We start from the raw sequence: 23,402 nt of genomic DNA on the forward strand, positions 1-23,402 counted from the left end.
TGACCTAGACAGAACTGAAAAATAACAGCCGTGCTTTAAACTGTATGCTATGAAACATTGCACAGTATCCTAGACTGAAAACTTAGCTGCTTTCCCCCATCCTCTGGTCCCCAGCCATTACTGGGAGAAAAGAGGGCAGTTGAAAAGCCACAGGTGTTTAGGCTAAGATCTACATACCTGAAAAGGCAAGGGATTAGCTTTACCTGCCTCCATTTCCTGAAAAATTGTCACACCTTGTGGAAAACTACAGACTTTTAACATTAAATTAAAGCATTTTGTTAGCCTATGAGAACTTAACTTGGTTCCTGTGTAACCCTCATGTAGAGCTCTCACAAACGGCAGATGATCACCCAGCTGAGCCGGGGCAAGGGTGAACTTGCACTTTATACTTCGAAATTACCTGCTTGAAACGCCGCTATCCCGAAAAATATTCCTAGGACATCCACGGAGAGGACAAGTGAGTTCCTGTCGGCCAGGGAAAGAGCTAACTGTCCTCCCGCCTCACCTGAGCAATGCGCCCGGGACGGCACAAACCGCATCTTCGATGGCAGCGGGCGGTGCTCGGGGCGGCGGGCTGACGCTCGGCCCTGGCACCCCACATCGTCTTTGGGAACTGAAATAATACATCCCCCACTCGCCTCCTGGGCAGAGGGGGAAGTTTCTCTCCTCTCCCCATCCCCGGCCCGGGGAATGCCTCCCGGTACGACGCCCGGACTCCCCCGAATGAGGAGGCTGCTGCCCCGGCACCGGCACCCCCGGCTCCCTCTTGGCTGCCTCCTCCCTGCAAGACTCATCGCGGCAGCTCCGCCTTCCCCCACCCGGGAGCCCGCAGGAGGCCGTTCCGCAGGGAACGGGAAGTGGCTTCTCCGTGGGACTGAAGGCGAGCGGGAGAGGAGGCCGGCCTGGGAGGTGGAGGGGGGGCGCGGGGTGGGCAAGGCGAGCGAGAGCAGCGGCAATCTGGGCTCCGCTGAGCCCGACGGAGTGCGAGGATGAGCAATGGGGCTGGCGGAGGCCGGCCGGACGCCATTAGTTACACCCTTCCCTCCATCCCCTCCAACAAACTCCCGGACTTGCGTTTTATCAGCCGTGGCGCCTACGGTACCGTGTCCGCCGCCCGACACGCTGACTGGAGGGTCCCGGTGGCCCTCAAATGGCTGCAGGGGCCACTGACAGACAGGTAATGGGGGCGAGGGACTACCGGGATGGGGGCATCGTGAAGAGCCACCCCCGGGGGAAAAAAGACCCAGCTGAACTCGCCTTTCTCCCGAAGTGAGAAGTGTGTGCCGCGCTCTCGCATTGCCCGGGAGCCTCCGTGAGTGCGCCGCGTGGGCGGGTAAAGCGGCCGCGGGTGGCAGAGCCCGGGATGTGCCGGGCGTGGGTCGGGCTGACGCGGGCAGGGTGCTGGCGTCGGTTTTCTCAGGCCGGTGGATCAGGTACAGGGTGCCATGGTCGGCAGCGCTGCTTTAAATACAAGTGCAAAGGAGATGCTACCAAGAGTGATTCAGCTTGAGCTACGAGAAAGCGCGTGCCAGCCCCGGAGCTTCCTCTCTTTCGGTTGTCGAAAATGGGTGGTTTCAGTCTCGGCGCGTGAGACGCTAAGTAGGTTGCCTCTTTTGAAGGTTTTCCCTTCCACAGTGGGCACCTCGGTGTCTCCTCAAGGTGTGTTTTGCAGAGTTCACCTTCTTTCTGGGCCCGTTGGTTGCCAGCGTTTTTGCTGAAAATCAGTGGGATGCTAAAACACAGTGATTACTATAGATTTGTTGGTTAGAGAGACAGGGAGAATATAAGGAATATATATTACAGTATCCAATAGAGACTACTTCTAGCTCCTAAAAGAAGCTTCTTTGAGACAATGCACAATTGATTTTAATTTTTTTTTTTTACCCCAGATCTCACAGTACTACAAGAAGCTGTTTTAAAATTAACAGGGTTGTAGGCCCTCAGGTACAACTTTTATTTTCCATTAGCTCTTCAACTACCCTTTGTGTTACCCTTTTTCTGGGGCCCAAATGATAGTGTGTTTATTACAGAAGCTGTCACTCCATGTAATGGGACAGCAAGTAACAATTTTCATCCATCTCTACCTCATTCATTCCTTCTGGTGCCATTTTTTTAATCATATCAATGCAAATTTATCTCTTCTTAGGTTGTTTGAAGCCTACTTGATTATAAACCTGCCTCTCATGTCTTATCTAGGAATGTTTACCCTTTTAAACTTTGGGTTTCTTTGATCTAGTATTAGGCATCTAAACAGAATAGCTTCACTCAAAATAAGGTTTCTAGTCTTGTGACTCAGTATGCTACAATATCAGATAAATTGGTTTTAAACTATGTCACCTCTTGTTCCCCAAGTGTGTATACACAGGCTTTATCTCTGAAGTCTTGCTAGAATGAAATGGAATCTCAGTTATGTTTTTAAGCAGATATATTGCATTCTCCAAAAAGAGAGGGTTTTTTCTTTAGTTTAAATGTCTACTTAAGCCCGTGCAAATCATAAATACAATGTTTATCCTCTGAACTCTGTTGGGAGAAAAAGACAGATATTATTTTTAGCCTAGCAAGAATTTAGATGTGTGGCATTTGACCTGTGAAATTGTGGACAACTGAGGTAATCAAAATAATTCAGCTACCTACCATATATCGTACAAAGGTTGGAAATACTGTCAGAAAGGTGTAAGAAATCTGTTACACCCAAGTCTCCGCAGTAAGTGGTTTGCTGGTTGTATAGGAGGCAACGTAAAATGTCATTCTGTAAATGCTGTCAAGAATAGGGAAGGGTTCACCATGCAGTTAATTTCCCGAACAGGAAGCCTGCTCTGTGTGTCTGTGAACTTGGTGTGTGACCAGCCAAAGAGCAAAGCCAATTGGGAAACTATTGTGAGCTTGAGCTGATTTAAGCATTGCTCAATGTTCTTCTGGCGTGGAGCAGACAAAGGTGATGTGACAGACACGGGAATAGACCTTGATATGTTGCAACTCATTTCCCAGCTACAGCTGAATCCCATGCAGATGTGCCTCACAGTCTGGGAAAGCCCCCAGTTTTCTCAAACCTAGTCTTTTCTGGAGAGAAGGAAGAAGGGAGGAAGTTGTGTCTTTTATACTATGCTTTTCTTGAAGGTTTGAAAGATGTCTTTTTTGCTTTGTTCATTTTCCAGAGTTTCCTGTAATAGAAAACTTGTTCCATCACATAGCTAAGGACCAACAATGCCCTTAATTTCACATCCATTGAAGTTTAATGTTTTCCTGTCATAAAAGCAGCAGGCTTTAGTTCTCTAGCCTTCCTCTTTTCCTCATGTACTCTCATGGCCTTTTCTTTGTGAGATCTAGTTCTACATCACTTGGTCCAGACTGACATGAGTTCTTCCTTCAGTGTGTGCCCTGAGCATGATGGACAGAAGTAGCTCTCACCGAGGAGCTGTATAGCCACAGTAATGTGGCATGGAAAAGTACCTTTAGAGGTCATCTAGTCCAACCCCCCTGCAGAAGCAGGTCAACCTAGATCAAGTTGCATAGGAACATGTCCAGATGGGTCTTGAAGAACTCCAAGGAAGGAGACTCCACACCCTCTCTGGGCAGCCTGTGCCACTGCTCCCTCACCTTCACAGTGAAATAGTTTTTTTCTTATATTTAAATGGAACTTTTTGTGCACCAGCTTCATCCCATTATCCCTCGTTCTGTTGCTAGCTACTATAGAAAAGAGGGATGTCCCAACCTCCTGACACCCACCCTTTAGATATTTATAAATGTTAATAAGGTCACCCCTCAATCTCCTCTTCTCCAGACTAAACAGCCCCAGTTCCCGCAGCCTTTCCTTGTATGAAAGATGTTCTGTACCCTTGATCATCTTGGTGGCCCTGCGCTGGACTCTCTCCAGCACTTCCCTGTCCCTCTTGAGCTAAGGAGCCCAGAACTGGACACAGTACTCCAGATGAAGCCTCACCAGGGCAGAGTAGAGAGAGAGAAGAACCTCCCTTGACCTGCTGGCCACACTCTTCTTGATGCATCCCAGGATACCATTGGCCTTCTTGGCCATGAGGGCACATTGCCCAACAAGACTCCCAGGTCTTTCTCTGCAGAGCTGCTTTTCAGCAGTTCGACCCCCAGCCTGTACTGGTGCATGAGGTTGTTCCTTCCCAGATGCAGGACTCTGCACTTGTCTTTGTTGAACCTCAAGAGGTTCCTCTCTGACCAACTCTCAAGCTGGTTGAGATCTTGCTGAATGGCAGCACAGCCTTCTGGGGAATCAGCCAGTCCTCCCAGTTTGGTATCATCAGCAAACTTGTTGAGGGTACACTCTGTCCCATCATCCAGGTCATTGATGCAGATGTTGAACAAGACTGGCCCCAGAACCGATCCCTGTGGAACTCCACTGGCTACAGGCCTCCAACTCGACTCTGTGCCATTGATCACCACCCTCTGGGCTCTGTCATTCAGCCAGCTCTCGATCCACCTCACTGTCCACTCATCCAAGGCACTGTGCTGAGCAAATTATGATGGGCATTGCCCTGGCTCATACACAGCTGTGCTCCAGCATGCTTATGAATCCGGCTTGCTCACCCAAAGGATCAGTCTTATATGTGCTGTAAAAGTCCCGTATTTGGATGTCTTACTTGTTCCTCTTCCAGTCTGCACTGGTGTAAAATCTATTTTTTTTTTTCTTCGGATTATCCTTCATGGTCCAAGTATCCTCACTGTCAACAAGCCCCTTTTTTTTCAAGAACATTTAAGATATAAGGCATACCAAATAGTTTAGTTTATTTTTAGGTATAGAAGCATACTCAAATAAAACTTAAGCATCTCAATTCTACATGCTGCAAGGTCTGAACTTGTAAAGATGTGTCAAGTTCATGTTTGTGAGGAGGCTTGACGTAATAGAAGGCATTCACACAGGCAAATTCAGGCGTTTAAACATAATGGGAGTGGTGCTTTCCTGCTTCCTGTGCAACCAGGAAATGGCTTTTTTTCCAGAAAGTGATTCAAAGCAGGGGCCCAATTCTAAGGAATTATTCATGTAAAAACATAGTTGGTCATTCCTTTTCCTTCAGAAACTGAAAGTGCATTCCTCTAGCATATATTGTTTCAGCATATGCCAGCTTCTACTAAATTTAAATGCTTGGAGCATTTTAAATAGGAAAATCTCCACTCACTAGAGATTAATACTGGACCTTGGTGAAAACTCAAGGTTTGAAGATGGGCAATAAAATAGGGCAAATGTAGCTGTCTATTACCCTTATAGTTACACAGGATGGTGAAAGTTGGAGTTCTGACTACATCCTTATTTACTGGAAACATGGATGAAATGTGTGATGGAAATAAGTTTGTGTGGGACAACAAAACTAGGGAAGCTGTCTTGTATTTGCATTTACAGATTCTGATTTGTCTTATAATAATTTGTCTTTAATTCATCTCTAATTTGTTTTACAGTATCTAGGTAGACCTGTTTTAGCAGAGGGGTTGGACTAGTTGACCTTTAGAGATCCCTTCCAACCCATACCATTCTGTGATTCTGTGATATCTTGTTATCAAAACAGCATAGTAGGTACATATTTTTTTAAAGAGAATATAGTGAACACAGTATTTGCTTTGAGCTTCCTAAGTATTAGGATGGTAATGTTGTTTGTTTGTTTGTTTGTTTTCTTTAAGTGATAGAGAACACCTTCTGAAAGAAGCAGAGATATTACACAAAGCCAGGTTTAGTTACATTCTGCCAATTTTGGGAATTTGCAATGAGCCTGAATTTCTGGGGATCGTTACAGAATACATGACAAATGGGTCATTAAACCAGCTTTTACATGGGGTAAGTGTACTTACAGTCTTTTAGTACAATCCCTGATTGTTTCAAGCAGATTATGATTTCCATGTGTAGGGGAAGTACTATAGTATGTTTTTATAGCATTTCAAATTAAAAATCACACATTATCACTAGTAGTTTTTGGTACTGAGATATACTTCCTGTATCCCAAAAAATGACTAAACTGAGAGCCTTTAGGTTTATTACACTTTTTCCTCTAATGCTACAACCTATAAAACTGGTTTCACATTGAAATATTACATACAATCACTTTAGAAATCTCTGTTTTCTCTGAAATACTGAATTCTTAGGCTTGCTTCCACCTGGGTTTCAGAATTCCTGCCAATGTAAATTCCCCACAAAGGTGACAGTTGTTTTTTTTCCTGAACTTGAAACTTTACTAAAAAAAAAGACATTTTTGTCATTAGTTTATATAAGTCAAATGATGCTAATCTAAACAGATATGGGTGTTTCTACTAGATCTTACTCTCAAGGGTAAGTTCTCATGTGCTGAATCTCTCAGCTGCTCCCATTAGCTTGGTTTGAGCATCCAGTGTTGCTACTGTAAAGCTACCGGCGTTGTGTCCCAGTAGTACTGCAATCTCTTCTGTACCTTTAATCAATACTTATTTGTTAGGGAGCTCAGCTGTGTGTTTTTCATAAAGGCATTAGTGCCAATGTAACTTTTAAGTTTTCAGTTAAGTTTTACTGCCTTTTCCTTGGTGTATTAATATGTATAAAGATGGTATTTTGTGCTTAGTTTCACCACAGCTTTTTTTTTGCCCAAAGTCAATTGAAGATAGGATTCTTGCCTTGCTTTGTGTGGTACTCATAATCTGTGAGTTGCAAATTTCATATAGGAGTTCATCTGTAAATCATACTTCCGTATGAATAAATAATGTAGTAAATGTCCTACATCATGTATAACAGTCATGGCCTATTATGTGAATGCTAGGGAGTAGAAACATATCACTACATGATTAATGTTTATTTATTTGTTTTAACAGCTAACTGGTCTAAATGCTTAGTTACAATTTTTAAGGAGTTTGTGTAAAATATGTTTTAAAAGATTACTGCTTATCCAAGTCACTTTCTTCTAATTGTAAAAGTGTTTGTGTTGTGCTGTTAGGTCAGAAGAGCGGATTATAATCTTGTTCTGTGGTTTTCTCTTGGCAGAAGGACATATATCCTGACGTTCCCTGGTGCCTGAGATTCCGCATTCTTTATGAAATTGCTTTGGGAGTGAACTATTTGCACAACATGAATCCTCCATTGCTGCACCATGACTTGAAAACACAGAATATTTTGCTGGATGATGAGTTTCATGTCAAGGTAGAGTTATTTAATTCTCATATTCTTCAGCATCCACAATTAGTGAAAGTGTTTTAATTGTTGCAGAGGAAGAAGAGTGAGGATGTGGCCATATGGAGGGAATGTAATCATATGCCAGATGTTTTCTTCTGTCTTTGCAGATAGGACTTTTGAGTTTTTCTTTTGAAAACTCTAATTTGCTCATGGGTAGATTTGATGTTGCCGCCACTGGCAACACCATCAGGCCACCCGTACGGATTACTCAGCCCCCCCGCTGAGGGGACAAGGATCACCACACACACAACATTGATGATACTTTATTCCAACCCCTTGTTTACACCATGCACTTATATCTGCTACCACTAGCACCTCCTCTCACTCCACCCCGTGCCCACCTCTTCTGTACCTTCCACCTCTCACGTTAAAACCCGAGACCTTCTGGATGCCTACCATATTTGATCCACCTGAAAAGACCAGAAAGCCAGAATTTGGGCTATTTCAGCTATAGCAGTTGCTGATACTCAATATCAGTGACATTCTCATATGGCAGCCTTCCATGGATAGCTGCATATGCCCCTTTCTGAGAAGAAAATAAAAAGTGTTCTTGTCCGAGATGCTCAGACAAGTTCATTCTGGAGGACAGTGATCAAATCTCAATGTTAATACCCTATTTGATATTTATCATGTCATATGTACAAATATGTTACTGTAGTATAAGAACTTGTAAAATGGAACTGTAAAATCTGGACATGTTGGGAGATGTTTTTTGTGAAGCTCCTTAGAGGGTTTTTGTAAAAGATCCTGGTTCTAAAATTGACAGAATATACTATTTAAGTAAATGAAAAATGTGAGATATTTCGCAGTAATTTATACCTGAATGTTGAATGCTTCATTTGTTACTATGAGATAAATCTTTTAGTGAGTGATTGAGCAAAGATCAAAGATTCAGTTCTGATTTCTTCTTTCTCCATTGGAAAGATTTTTTTCTTGGCAACAAGACATGTTATGCAGCTTTGTCTCTGCTCACACCCTCAGCAGGTCATACCTCCTCCCACTTAGCTGTGTTGGTATTGCCATCTCTTGAGCTTCCTGATAAACCTGATTGGGAAACTGGTCCTAGTAACTTCTTTATCCACAGCAGTTTTAGTCTCTAACAGCATTGATGTGGTCTAGTGCTGTGTTTGACCACATCTAAACAGTTGCTAGAGCAATTGAAAGGAAGAGGTTAACTGCTACATATCTGTGCTGCTTCTTGTAAGGAGTCTCTGGAAAACTGTCTTTATGGTTTTTAAGTGAAGCAAAATTTTCTAAATTAGAACAGCTGTCAGGAAATGCAAGGGAGGTTACCACGCATGCCGAGCAGAAGTAGTATTGCATATGTCTAAAAGTAACACCATTCATAGACTGTTTCTGGCTGTCCTAGATATACAGAATGTATGAGGTAGCATCACCAGTTACAGTGAGGAAGGCTTGATGAGAGTGAGCTGTAGAGGAAAAAAGGTTCTTTTTCACTATGGATTTTGATAGTATACTCTCCAGAAAGCTCATTTCTGTTTAGCTGCCACAGTGCTCACACAGACACCTTTGTGGAAAATACTTTTTCTTTGCTCTTATGCAAAAGCCCAGAGCTCATGGCTAGCTGATTATCTTTCTCTCTTGCATGCCAGACATTCTTCAGCTCACACAGCAAGTTTATTCTGCTGGCTGTTTGTATCCCTGTAACTTAGTCTGACATCTTGGCAACTGTCTCATGGATGTCAGTGCATGTAAACTGAAGTTGATTTAATTGTCATTGTAGATACACTGTAAACTCTGTAGGATGAGACCTTGCACCAGAGTACATGGTAAAAAAATATACACAGCAACTCTGTGTAGCATAGAATTTCAGAATATCAAATTTATTAATTCAAGATTAATATTTCATCGCTTTGAGGGAGATGTAGAGTGCCTTAATTATTTTCTGTGAGAGCAACTATCTCAGGCTATCTGCAAGCTACATTGTAGAAATCATAATAATTCTACATAAAGTTTGTTCTTTCTTCAGAACCAAAGAGCTGGAAGTATTCAATGGGTGTTTTTGTTTGCTTTTTTTAACCAAAGAAAGTTATTTTCTTCATACAGGGCAGACTCCCATTGCAGATTCTCCAGCCTCTGCTGTAGAATATTTTACTCCATAGTAGAGTTATACAAATCTTTCCTTAAAAGAAAAACAGGGTAAGGCAGCACTGTAGGGATAGCATGAGTCATTACCTGGGAATGTTTTCTAAACTGGAGCTGGTGTTACCTGCTGCTAGGACAGCCACATACTTTTGCTGTGTCAGCTTAAGGCCCACTTCTTTTAGGCATGTTTTGGGAATGTTTAACAATGGTCATCAGATAAATCCAGTTTTTCTTCTCAGAACTGTCCTTTCCAGATTGCAGATTTTGGCATGTCAAAATGGCGCATCATATCCATGTCACGATCACGAAGTGAAACATCTTTGCCAGAAGGAGGGACGATTATCTACATGCCACCTGAAGATTATAATCCCAGTCAGAAAACCCGTGCGAGTGTAAAACATGATATCTACAGGTAACTCATGTTGTTCTCAAGTGGATTTTTCAATCTGAATTCAGATTTGATTTACTGCACTTAGATCTTAACATATTTTCATATGTTTTATAATTTTCAGAAGTGTCATAGCGTATAAGCATTATTAAATTGAGTGGTAGTTGGATTTGATCAATTATTTCTTTAGGAAACACTGTGACTAGTGTAATGCTCCAGAAATTAATCTGAAACTACAGAAACAGATGAGACTGTTTCTATAAACAGTTGTCCTCTTGGAGACGATGTAGGGACGTTAAAAACTGTTCACGCCACTTTCTCTGCACATACCCCTGTAATTTAGGGACATGTTTCAGTGGTAGATGTGGCGATGCTAGGTTAATGCTTGGACTTGATCTTAAAGGTTTTTCCCAACCTAAACAATGCTGTGATTCTACAATTTGTGCACATCAACTAAAATTAGTTTAGAATGGACTCAGAGACGAAAGAAGAAAATGTGGTTTTGGAAAGGGGCTAGAGAAAAACAAGGTAATGGATTTGCAGAAAGTGTTTAGAGACATCTCAAGGAATACCTTACTTTATGAAAGTTCAGGAAGATTTGCATCGGTCAGTTCTGAGTAGTAGAAGTAATAGAATAGGAAGCAGTAAAGTATGGCAACCCATATAACAAAATGGCAATTGTTCTTAGGATATTAGAATTACAATTAGCTAATCTGAAAAGGCCTGGAGAGCTCAAAGACTACTTGAAAGATCATAGATGGAATTGTTATGTGTACATTGAGATTGAGGAGACAATGAGACATAAGACTGTGACAAAGCCCATGTCGTTGCACTCTACCATCTTCACCATCAGCTGTCTTTGACAGGGTTGTATTTTGGTGAGAGGTGAATCAATCTCAGAAGATCTTACTGATCTCAAAGGAGACCATTGTTTCTTTTAATTATCCTGTACCCTTAAAGGGCACACGAAGTTTCTTAACATTCCTGTCCAAAGACTAAAGATGATAACATACCTGCTTTCTTCACCCTTTGATGAGAAAAATTGGACTAGGAAGACACTGAAAAGAAATAATGGTGGGGAAAAAATTAGCAGTGTAATGTTATTTCCTCTGGCTTCTGATTATAGTGGATTTGAAAGTGAGCCTGATGGCTTAATGAGTAGAGATGAGAAAGTCAAATGTTTCTTAGGAAGAAAAAAAATGTGTGCAGAAGAATAACAATCAATGGGAGGAAAAGATCAGTAATATAGAGCTTAAAAATGCTATATTAGGAAGGAAAATATTATTTGAGGAGAAAAGAAACTGAGATAGTATTGTAAAGAAGGATGGTAGCTCAAGGCAGGAGAACATGAAGGTAGCAAGAAAGTAAAGAAAATAACCACCAGAAAGGTCACACAAGAAGATCTGTGTTTAGGATCAGAAGGAGCTGCTATGAAGCAGAAAAAGGAAAGGAAAACATGAATAGTGTAAAGGGGAATCAGCAGGACGTGGTATGCTGCAGAACTGAGAAAATAGTCTTTAATTGTAGAGAGATTCCAAACTGAATCATAGAATCATAGAATGGTAGGGATTGGAAGGGGCCTTTAGAGATTATCTAGTCCAACTCCCCTGCTCAAGCAAGTCCATCTAGATCAGATTGCATAGGAATCAGTGTTAGAGACCTTCAAGGAAGGAGACTCTATACCCTCCCTGGGAAACCTGTGCCAGTGCTCCCTCACTCTGACAGTAAAGTCATTTTTTCTTATGTTTAAATGGAACTTTTTGTGTTCCAGCTTCATCCCATTACCCTTTGTTCTGTCACCAGATACAATAGAAAAGAGTGATGCCCCAATCTCCTAACATCCATCATTTAGGTACTTATAAATATTAATTAGATCCCCCCTGCAGTCTCCTCTTCTCTGGACTAAACAACCCCAGTTCCCACAGCCTTTCCTCATAAGGAAGATGATCCAGTCCTCTGATCATCTTAGTGGCCCTGCGATGGGAATCAGCCAGTCCTCCCAGTTTGGTGTCATCAGCGAACTTCCTGAGGGTACACTCTGTGCCCTCATCCAGGTCATTGATGAAAATGTTGAACAAGACTGGCCCCAGAACTGATTCCTGTGGAACTCCACTGACCACAGGCCTCCAACTCAATCCTGTGATCATCACCCTCTGGGTCTGTCATTCAGGCAGCTCTTGATCCACCTCACTGTCCACTCATCCAAGCCACACTGCTGAGCTTTCTGATGAGGATGTTGTGGGAGACAGTGTGAGAAGCCTTGCTGAAGTCAAGGTAGATGACATCCCCTACACTCCCCTCACCTAGCCAGCCGGTTATACACTCATAGAAGGCTATCAGGTTAGTCAAACAGGATTCCCGTTGATGAAGCCATGTTGACTCCCCCTGATAACCATCATATGTTCAGTGATAACATTCAGGATGAATTGTTCCATCACTTTTCCAGGGATGGAGGTGAGACTGACCAGCTTGTAGTTTCCTGGGTCGTCCTTCCTGCCCTTTTTGAAGACTGGAGTGACATTGGCCTTTCTACAGTCCTCAGGCACCTCGTCTGTCCTCCATGGTTGTTCAAAAATGATGGAGAGAGGCTTAGCAATCACATAAGCCAATTCCCTCAGCACTCTAGGATGCATTCCATCAGGTCCCATTGACTTATGAGTGTTAAGCTTACTTGTATATAATTAGTGAATAGTAGAGGTTAACTGTGTTGTTAACTGTTGATAATCTGAAATAACACCTTACATACTTTTTATACTTTAAACAGTTATGCAATTCTTATGTGGGAAGTGATGTCAAGGAAGCAGCCATTTGAAGGTAAGGCCATGTCTTCCTTATTTATTTTTCCAGCCTTACATAAAGACTAAACTTGAGACCTAGGTATCTGGGGTCTTTATTTTAGGGGTTATTATTCAACTTGTAAGCTTGTTGAGGAGCAGTTTGGGTTCCTTTTGAAATTAGATTCAACACAACTACAGTGTTGTCTGATAAATTAAAAATACTTTTTTTTGTTCAAAAAGACCTATAACCTTATTTTAGTGAACTATAGTGTGCCTGTAAACTAAATTATTCCTCTTATAGTAAGGTGTTCATATTGCATATATTTCTAATGAATGTACAATGTCTATTTTGACAGAAGTTATAAACCCCTTGCAGATAATGTACAGTGTGTCACAAGGACAACGACTAGACTTAAGTGAAAAAAGTTTATCTATGGACATTCCTCATCGAGTACTCATCATAAGATTGATAGGAAGTGGATGGGCACAAAACCCAGATGAAAGACCATCATTCTTAAGTGAGTTTGCCTTGCATAATGGGAAAAGTAGGAATTGATTGAACTCATGCACTCAACCTGCTCTTTCCATATTTCCTGTGTTGATTTTTGCAAACTTTTGTCACACTTAACTGACATACTTGGTGTATGTTGAGTCCTAATTTATCCCCCATAACAATTTCTTCTTAACATACTTATTTTTTGGTGACTTTCCTTTCTTGTTTGGCCATTTCGTAAAGGTAATTCCATCAAAACTGGCAGAAAGTGATTACCTGTTTTCAGCTGTGAAATTTGCCCTTGTGAGTGTTGCTGTGGTCACGTAAGTTGGAGTGGTTGAGCTAGTGGTGATTCCTGCAGCTGCCTCACTGTGCTTGTTCTATTTCCATGTGCTTTAATAAAATTCCCCTCTACACCTTTGGAAAACATGATCCTAATTCTGAAGGGAAAGCTGAATCAGTTTTTAGAGGCAAAAATGTAGAATAAGAGAGTTAGTGAAGGTATACAAGTGTAGAACAGTACAAAGAGCTCTGGCTTAAACAATTCTGTATTTCAAGTTTCTTTCTGGCTAGGTTGAGGATGCTGAAAGATTGAGGATGATGGGGAGTTTTTTAGTTGGTTCTGGTGGGTTTTCGTTTTAGGGTTTGTTTTGTTTGAGGCTCTTTTATGTTATAAGAGGAACATAATTCCCTTGTCTTAATGTTTCATTTATAGCTTTGGTGAACAGAACTTTGTTTATTATTTTAAAAACCTTTGTAGGCATACTTCAAGTTGCAAACTTTAGAAAGTTGCTCTTCAGATAACTTAGAAAAAAATATTCATAACTTCATTTCATTGCATCAGTAGGTTATTTTGGAATGAGTCTGATTTGTACGCTTATAAATTGTGGTTGGTTTTGGTTTTTTTTCTTCCCAAGCAAGGAAATGTATCAATTTGTAATATTTTTTAAAATTGATACACATACGAATATTTTTTTTCCTGTGTCAGTTAACCTAAATAAAATAGAAATGTCTACAGTCACACTGCAGGGATAATTACATGGGATATGTACTGAAGTGTGAGTTAACTTGGGTTCTGGTGTTAGTGCCATGTCTGTAGAAAATGAGTCTTTGAAGAAAACATGCATTGCTTTTTCCCCTACTTTGCTATTGTAAAAGAAAGAAGAAGTTACTAAACTGTTGCAAAATAAAGGGAAGTAAAGCTCAATGTTGGGGAAATTTTGCAGTTATCATAGCATGGGGCAGCAAAGGGCACAGGACAAAAACATCTAAACCCCCTTTTGATTAAATAAACTCTTAATAGAAAAGCTCAGTTAACATGTACATTCCCATTATAAAGAAAGGATAAAGACTACTTATTGCCGTGTTTCTGCATATACTTGGAATGTGTACCTACAATTTTATTATAATCCACAAAAATTATCTGTGCCAATATTTGGAAAATGGACAGCCAAACCTATAAAACTCACCTTTAGCTGATGGAAGAAAACAAGAATCCCAGTACTGAGTGTATGTCTTGAAGATGCTAGTGAGAAAAAGTTAATCTGGAAGACCTGTGGTAAAATCATAGTAAAAAATAAAAACATGTTAATTAAGGATGCAGTGTGGCAGATTGTTAATATGATTAACGAGTCTTGGTGAATGGGTGAATCTGTAGAAATGCACTGGAATTGTGATATGCCGTGATCCTTTCCTGAGGTTTTGTTGTACTTGAGCATAGTTAGAAATGTTTCTATAGTACAATCGTCTCAAAATTTGAAATACTTATTTTTGTAAACCTTTTGGCATTGGAATGCAGAGGTACATAGCACAGGTTGTTGCTTGTTGGTTTGTGTTATGTCTCCCTATGTAAACCGGTGATTTTAGCTGCTCTGACTTGCTGTCTTTGATGAGCATGAGGACTGTCTAATTTGGATTTCCACGGTGTGATAGGTCAGTGCCTTGAGTAAAACCATCTTCTGTGGCCTGACTGCACAGCATCTGTTCTGGATTTTGCTGCAGTGGAAAGTTATTTATTTTTCTCATACAAATCTTTTAACACTTGTGCTGGAGTGGGAAGATAGCAACTCACTCTGAAGTCTTGTGCTCTTTGGTCCCATTTAGCAAACCGGGCTTGTTGAGTCTGTCTTGAAAATACAGAAAACTCACTAATCTATCCATTCCAGGAATAGCCTTGTGGTCAGGCACAGATCTCTTTGATATAGAGGGTTGAGATGGCCAGATCAGCAGAATATTTCTTCTGGTGATGTGAAATTGCTGTCTTTGAAATGGGTGAAAGCAAAAAGCTTATGTTTAGCAGCATAAGTAGTTTGATGTGTATCAATAGGAAAAAAAAGAAAAAAAACACCTTTTCCACCTTAAATCATTCAGCAAAGTACTCTTTCTCTTTGTGTAGAATGCTTAATAGACCTTGAGCCAGCCCTGCGAACATTTGATGAAATAGCTATGCTGGAAGCAGTAACTTTGTTAAAGAGATCAAAGGTAAGGGGCTTTTGTTAGTCATGCATTGGTCAAATAAATTGGTAACTTGTGCTTGCTAAAATAAATGTAATCTCCTTTGTCATTTGTCTAATCTATCTGGCTAAAGCTTCTGTTTGTTCAGAACACTCATATTGTCTTATAGCAGAAATTTAATACAGGTAAATTTGTCTCTTCCAGACACTATATGAATCACCATGTATTTACAAGAGTGGAAAGAACACAGATGTGGAACAGATATCTCTAAATATACCTCTGAGTCCCCAAGAGGTAAGTATTTTGCATATTGTAGTTGGTATTTTGGCATCATTAAAGATCTTAGAGCTTTAAAGGGCTGTTAACTTGATAAAGGGGTATTGTTCTGCAGTTTTCTTTCCTATGCAGTCAGGAAAGGTATAAAACGCATTAGTTGAGCCAGAGTATAAGAAATGCATAGCCACAGTAAAGGCTGAGTAAGCAGAAGTAAGAAGGGCATGTTTGGTGTACCTGAGTGTGGGAAGGTCAGTCTCTCGAGGAATGCAGCACACATTGTCTGCAACTTACAAGGCTGTTTTCTACTCCTTTACACCTCTATGGAGCTTGCTTATATAGGGTCATATAGATTTGGATTTACATTTTGATTCTTAATACTGCTTGTTTTGATTCTTACTAATAATTAAACATCTACACAAAATTGTTGTCAGCTTTGGGAAAAAAAAATCAAGATTATATGGATTTCTTCTGTGTTACTGTATTTTAATTGTGCTGTCTATTGAGTATTTAGATAGTAGGGAGAAGACAGTGGTGGGAAAGTATTCTGTAAGTCATTGCAACTTTGTGTTTATTCAATATGTTAATGTGCATTTTCATTATACAACTGGAATCGTTTCAGGAGACATGTTCTGGCTCCGTACAATGTGATGCACTTCCCCTTCGGAGCATCTCTCCAGATATGTCAAGAGTCAAGTCTATTTGCAAGTGTAATATCCTCTCATCAGGTAGAGACACTGACAGCTTTGTATAAATTTAAGTTGCCATCACAGGCTTTACACTCTCTCTGTAACATTGGATTTGCATGGTAGATAATTGGATCTCTGTGTCAGAAAAGAGATGTGTTTTGTAAACTTAGTGCGTAGGGTGAAAACCGAGAGTATTGTAGCACTACTTTTCTGCTGTTGTCACTTGAAAAATCCCCCCAACTCACAGCTTCAGTTTTCCTATTCAGGAGCATGAATGCAAAACCAGTATTTACTTGTCCTGTATGACTCTCGGCAGTTTAGCTGTGAACTACTTCTAAAGATAAAAAAGCTAAATGTTTTGAGGCACTCCTGAACTGAAAGTTGCTAATCTGGTGCAACCTCTTGACCATGTTTTTATTCAATAAATAAAAAGGCCTTAAAAAATAGATTGTCTTGCAAAAGTATCTGCAAAGACCTTTTGTAACTGTTTGATGTGTATCAACATAAAAAAAACTTCTGAATAAAAGTTGGTAAAATTCTAAGACTAAAATAAGTGTTGAGGTTTTGCTGACATCTGAAGCCAGAAAAATGCGATGGGACCCAGGTGACATAGCAATGCATTGTGAAACTAAAACTTCACTTTAGTTTCCCTTTTGAAGGAATGTAAAGAAAGAATGAAAGAATGTAAACACCTTTCAAAAGAATGGTGCAGCTTTTAGGCTTTGCAGATCTAGTGGTTTAGGTTCTTGTAGGAACAAATGGCTTTGCAGATGTAGTGGTTTAGGTCCTTTTAGGAAAAAAGGACCATGGTCATGGGCCTGAGGACAGGGAGGGCTCACTCTTCACTTATGGTCCCAGGCAAAACAGTCAAGACTACTCAACCTGGAGAAAAGAAATTAATTTAATCTGCCACCAACCAAAAACATAAAACCCTAAAATGTTACAAACAGAAAAACACCACAGAATGATACAATGGTGAAGAGCAAAACCAGCCCTTTAAAGATCACTTTCCTCTTCCTGGGCTCAGAGCCCCAGTCTTGATGTCTTTACCTCTTCCCCCTCAGAACAGCTCAGGGGGACAGGGAATGGGAATTTCGGTTAGTCCTTTCCCGATGGCTCCTGCTGTTTGTCTCTCCTCAGGGCAGGTGGGCTCCTTGATGGTCCTCCCTGCTCTACTTCAAGGTCCTTCACACACTGGGCAGCCCTGCACAGGCCACTCCAACGTGCATTCATCCCAAAGGCTGCAGCTCCTCTCCACCTCTCGTGTGGGTCTGCTCTCTGGCCCACAGGCTCTCCAGCACGGCTTGCACCATGGCCACCTCCTCATACAGTCTCTTACCCATCTGGCACACTCATCTGGAGCTGCTGGTGGCTCTCAGTCCTGCCATTGCCCTGCATGGGTTGCAGGGACACGGCCTGTGTTCTCACCATGGGTTGCAGAGGAGTCTCCAGTCCAGCACTCCTCCTTCCTTCCTGCTTCTCTGACTGTGGGGTCCCCATAGTCACCTCCATCTTGTATCACTCCTCCACTTCCTCTTCCACTGCAGATTTCTGTTCTTAAATAGTTATGGCAGAGGATCACATTGGCCCTGCCAGGCTGGAGGTGGGTCCACTTCAGAACTTGGGGGATTTTTCAAGAGCTGCTTACAGGGACCAGCACTGCAGCTCCGTCCTGCTGTTACAAAGCAATAAGCAGCTTCCCACAAACACGTGACAGCAGGGACCAGTGGTGTGAAAGGAGACAAGGTCATGACTTCACTGCTATAAAACAGGGCATCAAAAAGTGTGCTGAGGTGCTGCAAAAGAGATAGAGACACAGGAGGGCAAGGGCAGTTTCTGTTCCAGCTTCTCTTTGAACACATCCACAATTCTAGACTTGTATTTAATGTACTAGAAGGATGTAAATATGGCAGGAAGTCCAGGAAAAATAAATTATAATAGGATTAAGAAATTTGAGTTACAGGAGAAAATGGCAGAAAGCAAATGTAGTTCAGTTTGGCTGTACTTCTACCCAAGCAGTTATCTATACATACAGCACAAAAATCTTAAAGGTGAAGAATAACTTGTGGTTGCCAAACTTTATAGGAATGTTGTGATGAATTTTAGAAAATGGAATGTTAGATTGACTAGGAGCATAGACTGCAAGTATATTAAGATAAGATGGTAAATGCCAGCCCTTACTACTGCTGGTTACTGTTAAAATTTGTCATATTTTATGTGGAGGATATTGGTGAGATTCTGATGATACCATTAATCTGACTGATCAATTCGTGGTCCTTTACAGTGTCACCTCTTAGACTTGGTTGCATGTGTGTATAGATACTGTAAAGTGTGTGAAAATAGAGTCTACAAAACCATACTACAGCATGTTTGTTATTACCTTGCTGATATCTGCATCAGGTAGTTTTATCATGGAAAGCAAGATTAACATTCTTCTTACTTTGCCTAAATGAGATGCAGTTGTTTGAGGTGAAATTCTGTTACCAGGTAGCTGTTGGCAAGCAATAAGTTTAACATGGCACCAAGGCATAAGTTAATGACTATAGACTGTAGTTGAGTTGGTTTATCCACCAATACAGTTAGAAGACTTTCAGAAACTTGCTCCTTCAGACTTAGGAACTGTCTTCTACCTTTGAGTCTCTGACTTTTCTTCCCTAGCCACCTTATACAAATACTTGTTCATGGGCATTACTTTAACCTTAAATAGCTCTTTTCTCATTTTTTTTTCTGATATAGAGAGTAATCCTTTAATATAGTTTGTTTTACTAGACAAGCAAGATAAATTATTTTGAAGTCCATATCTAAAATAAGCTTCTTTATTCTCCTGGTGTTCTATTAGTCCTCCCTTTGCATGTTCTAACTTAAGTCATTGAGCTAAGACTATCAGACATCTGAACTTAGTATTAAAAGTGTAACAGATGTTTTCTTCCTGAAATAAAAACTTTATTTAATTTCTCTTAGAATTTTATTTTTCCCTTTTCACAAGATCCTTTGTTCTAGAATAATGTACCTAGGGGTTTTTTTTTCATCTCAATTCTAAATAATTAGCTTCAGATTTAGATCTCATGTTTTGTGCTACGTAATTTCCGCTTCTATTATTCCAGACTTCTAGGTCAGCTAGGTTACTTCTGTGTAACCTGAGTCTACCCATTCTTTCTGAGTATCACCTGAAAATGTCATTATCATAGTTCTATTTTTTATGCTGTGATCACTGGTAAAGTTCATTCTTCCATACTAGTACAATCCCAGTAATTTTGTCTCTAATGCTATTAAAGATCTGTGTGTGCCTGGAGATCTGTAACTATCCTAGCAGAGCTGTTTAAAATCCTTCTATAAAATGATCTTTCACTCACACCAGTTATCTCCCAATCCTTTCTCACCCACACAGTAGATAACATCTGCTGCTTCACACTGTATAGCTCTGCCCAGCTTACTGTTGGTCTTCATGCTATTTCCCTCCACCTGAGTCTTTCAGTCTTTCCACCTTAGTTATGCTGCCAAACGTCATCAAAATAAATCATTCAGCTTTCATTCTGACTCCTAGCTACCTCTCCAAACTCTTGAAGGATTTATGTTCTTCTTCCAGTCCCTACAAAAATTTTCTATTGAACAAAGCTTTTTTAAAAAGATCACATCTACTGAATTTATTCTCTCCATGTTAATATCAAATCAAACAAGACCCTTAAACCTGTGGTTAAGCCCTGGTAAAAGATAAGGGACATAAAGGTACTCAGAACCTGAGTGTAAGGAATAATGTATTTGAAGTTAATTTAGGTTGTTTATGACTTGTTTTATGGAATTACTCTACAAAGTCTCTGATAGATGTATTTTATTTGAACACAGAAGTAATACAGCTAACTGGGTTTTTTTCTGCTTTTTTTTTATTTTTGAAGATGTAAATTCTGGGTGTCTACACTCCCTCAGCAGTCAGAGCATGGACGAAAACATCTCTGTAACTCAGCGCGCCAAACTTCTTGGGCATCCGTATGGTTGTTTTCACTCATCAGACAAGAGTAGTTCAGATGCCTCAAGTTCTGCACCATGTAGGCTGCAGTCATCACCAATTCCTTCAGGTATGGCAAATGCTGATTCAATTGCAACACTCCCAATAAGTGTCCAGATATAAAATGTATGTCTGTATGAAAGGGAAACAAAGTATTCTACAAATCAAAACCACAAATAATTCTGCCCTTGTAGCCTTATGTTACAAAGTAAGTAAAAGCAATATAAAATGTGACCTAGTACAAGTACCTGTAGCTCTTAGGTTTTTTCCCCTCCTTTTAAGAAAACTTAATTCCTGCTGCCTTAAGTCTTTGTTATCCCATTCTCTTTGATCTTCTCATTTCTCCTTCCTAGTACTGTTGTAGTACTGCTGCAGTCTGGCAGAACAGGTATAAAAGTTAGGTTGAGCTTAACTCATCTCATTGCTGTCACTTGTCACCGCTTCTTAGTCTTGTCAGTCTTTCTCTTAGTAATGTCAGAGCAAAGATAAGTATCACCTGTGTCAGTGTCTCACCTTTAATGATCTGTGTTTTTTGAGAGCCTGCCATGTGATTTTCCTATGCATCAAATAGCTGTTAAAAATGTGCTTACAGAAAAATAACTAAAAGGAACTGTAATGGATGATGCATTACTTGGGGAGATTTGGTTGTGGTTTGTTTTTTTTTTTTTTCAATGGGCCACACTGTAACACAGACCTTTATAAAGATCTACCACATCATCCCTCTTCTGGAAATACGAGAATCTGCACCTTCTTGCTGTGCAAATTGTCAGCTTGAGGAAAATATGCAGGAAACTATGTTTTTAGTCAACTTCAATAAATATCCCACTACAAAGTGAACTTATCACCTCTCTCCTTTTAGTATCAGATCTGGCTGACCACTAGAGCAGGTTGCCCTTAGAGGCTGTAGAAGTCCCATCACTTGGAGATGCTCAAAATTTACCTGGACAAGGCCTTGAACAACCTGAGTTATCCTTGAAGTTGGCCCAGCATCGAGCAATCTATTAGACCAGATACAATCTCCTTGAGGGTTCCTCCCAACCTAAATTATTCTGTGATTCAGATAAAACAGATACTCTAAACACCAAATTTTACAAGTTGGAACATTTTAAGTGTGGAATACAATAGTGAGACCTTAAAAGCACATTTGTCAGTCTGCTGTATTTATGACCAAAACCAAGTTTTAAACAGCTTTTTCTCAGCGTCTTCTTTTCTGTGGCACTGTTTTTTGTCAGACATTTACAATACTGATTTATTTTTCTTAATCCTCTCCGATCTCAGATTTTGTTTTGGAAACCATACAACAGAATGTAGCTCACCAATGGATCCAAAGTAAAAGAGAAGAAATTATTGATCAGATGACTGAAGCATGTTTGAATCAGTCACTGGATGCTCTTCTATCAAGATTTTTACTCATGAAAGAAGACTATGAACTTATAAGCACCAAACCTACAAGGACATCAAAAGTCCGACAGCTGCTTGATACCTCAGATAGCCAGGGAGAGGAATTTGCCAGAATTATAATACAAAAGCTGAAAGACAACAAACAGCTAGGACTTCAACCATATCCAGACATTGTGTCTAATTCTCTAACACTGCATCTCTAAGTTTATTTTTTCTGTATGAAACCATGGGAATATTTCTTACAACATGATTCTTGTTTCTGTGGAGTAGTTTTATATATGTTCTGTTTTGTCTTTATTCTGCCTTTGTAATCTCTGAAAAGGCACTGAGCTCATCTAGACTGCATTTGGTAAGTTACCAATTAATCAGTTGGAATGCAGTCATAAAGCCAAACGCTCAATACTTGACTCATTTCATAAAAGTATTTTGTTTATATGTGACAAAGAAAAAAACATTAAATGTTCCTTGTTTTACATATTTTCTGTTTATACATATCTCAACTTGGAGCATTATTTTTTTTCTCTGTCCACCTGGCCTCTGTCACAGAGCAGGAAAAAAATCTAGGTGCTGTATTTTGGGGCTTGTATGCTGCATGTGTAATACATTTTACTCTTTCAGCCATACTGGTTACTCCTCCCAAGATACCAGAGAAGAGTAGTAGGTGGGAGGAAGTTTACATTGCATTTTTTACACGATTTTTCATTATAGTTTGGTTTACATTTATTATTTTGTTGTCAGGGCAAGCACTTCAGACCACTGCAGAAGAATAATGTCAGTCTGAGTGCAAAGAGAACACTGTGCTGATCAACTTTATTCTTCTAAGAACTAATACATTAGAAAGGATGCTGCTACAAGCTTTTTACATTATTTGTTTACACTTGCTTAAACTCCTCTTGAAATCATAGTATGATGAGATCTACATACAAGGGAACGCTCAGTCAATATCTCTTTTACGTTTCCTTAGTTTATGCCTACCTTACCTTTGACATCTGCTATAAATATTTCTCATCTAATGTTCCTAGATCAAACTTAATTAAATTTTACTTTCAGTATTTACATGATGAACAGTAGTTTGGGTCTGTAAAAAGATAAATCATGCACTGCCCTACCAACCTGGAAGTGATATGCATGGATTTCTTCTGCCATGACCTGCCTTAACCTTCTCTCGGCAACATCTCTGCTGTCCTTTTTTTTGGTCTGAAGGATGTTGCTAACATGTTGAGGCATAAATGAAGCCACCCAAAAGGAAAAGGTATGTGATATCTTTTTTTCATCTAATTTCAGAAAGCCTTAATGACTCTACCTAAGTGGCTTCAAAACAAGTAAAAAAATCACGATTTTTAATTTGTCAGAATACCGCATGAGCAAATGGTTTTTATAGGCACCAATTACAAGTTCTGCTAACACTATCGAAACTTGTGAAAATCCAAACTTCACATACAAAAAAGCTGAATTCTACCCAAGCTACCACATAAAGGAGCAGAAAAAATATAAATCCTAAGTGATAGCTGGCTGGAAACCTATAGAGACGTGAGATCTCCTCCATTTCAATGGTTCAAGCTTCAGTGTGGGCTTTACTAGTTGCCAATAGCTTCTTTTTTTCAGTATCTGTCTTATTTTGTGAACTGAATCACAAGGATACAATGTATAGTTTATCAGATA

At 40.1% G+C, this 23,402-nt stretch overlaps 1 protein-coding gene across 4 annotated transcripts; it reads left to right on the forward strand.

Annotated features, from left to right (window-relative positions):
- The first annotated feature begins 900 nt into the window (after positions 1-900).
- Positions 901-23,361, forward strand: RIPK2 (receptor interacting serine/threonine kinase 2). 4 transcript variants are annotated; one of them, XM_061994426.1, is made up of 12 exons: positions 1,086-1,177; positions 5,425-5,539; positions 5,644-5,797; positions 6,968-7,123; positions 9,502-9,674; positions 12,415-12,464; positions 12,784-12,945; positions 15,316-15,401; positions 15,579-15,668; positions 16,270-16,375; positions 20,230-20,409; positions 21,618-23,361. In XM_061994426.1, exons 3-12 carry the CDS (start codon positions 5,762-5,764, stop codon positions 21,941-21,943), a joined length of 1,365 nt encoding a protein of 454 aa, XP_061850410.1. In that variant the 5' UTR covers positions 1,086-1,177; positions 5,425-5,539; positions 5,644-5,761; the 3' UTR covers positions 21,944-23,361. The 4 variants fall into 4 exon arrangements, with proteins under 4 accessions (XP_061850408.1, XP_061850409.1, XP_061850410.1 ...); XM_061994427.1 differs by having other exon boundaries at positions 5,425-5,535; XM_061994424.1 differs by lacking the exon at positions 5,425-5,539 and having other exon boundaries at positions 901-1,177; positions 21,618-23,360.
- The last annotated feature ends 41 nt before the right edge of the window (positions 23,362-23,402 follow it).

Source organism: Colius striatus, chromosome 4, assembly GCF_028858725.1.
Source record: "Colius striatus isolate bColStr4 chromosome 4, bColStr4.1.hap1, whole genome shotgun sequence".
Lineage (NCBI taxonomy): Eukaryota > Metazoa > Chordata > Aves > Coliiformes > Coliidae > Colius > Colius striatus.

Coding starts and splice junctions, on each gene's coding strand:
- RIPK2 (XM_061994424.1), top strand. CDS start 990: ATGAGCAATGGGGCTGGCGGAGGCCGGCCGGACGCCATTAGTTACACC. Junction 5,798..6,967: donor TAAACCAGCTTTTACATGGG/GTAAGTGTACTT, acceptor TTCTCTTGGCAG/AAGGACATATATCCTGACGT. Junction 15,402..15,578: donor CTTTGTTAAAGAGATCAAAG/GTAAGGGGCTTT, acceptor TGTCTCTTCCAG/ACACTATATGAATCACCATG.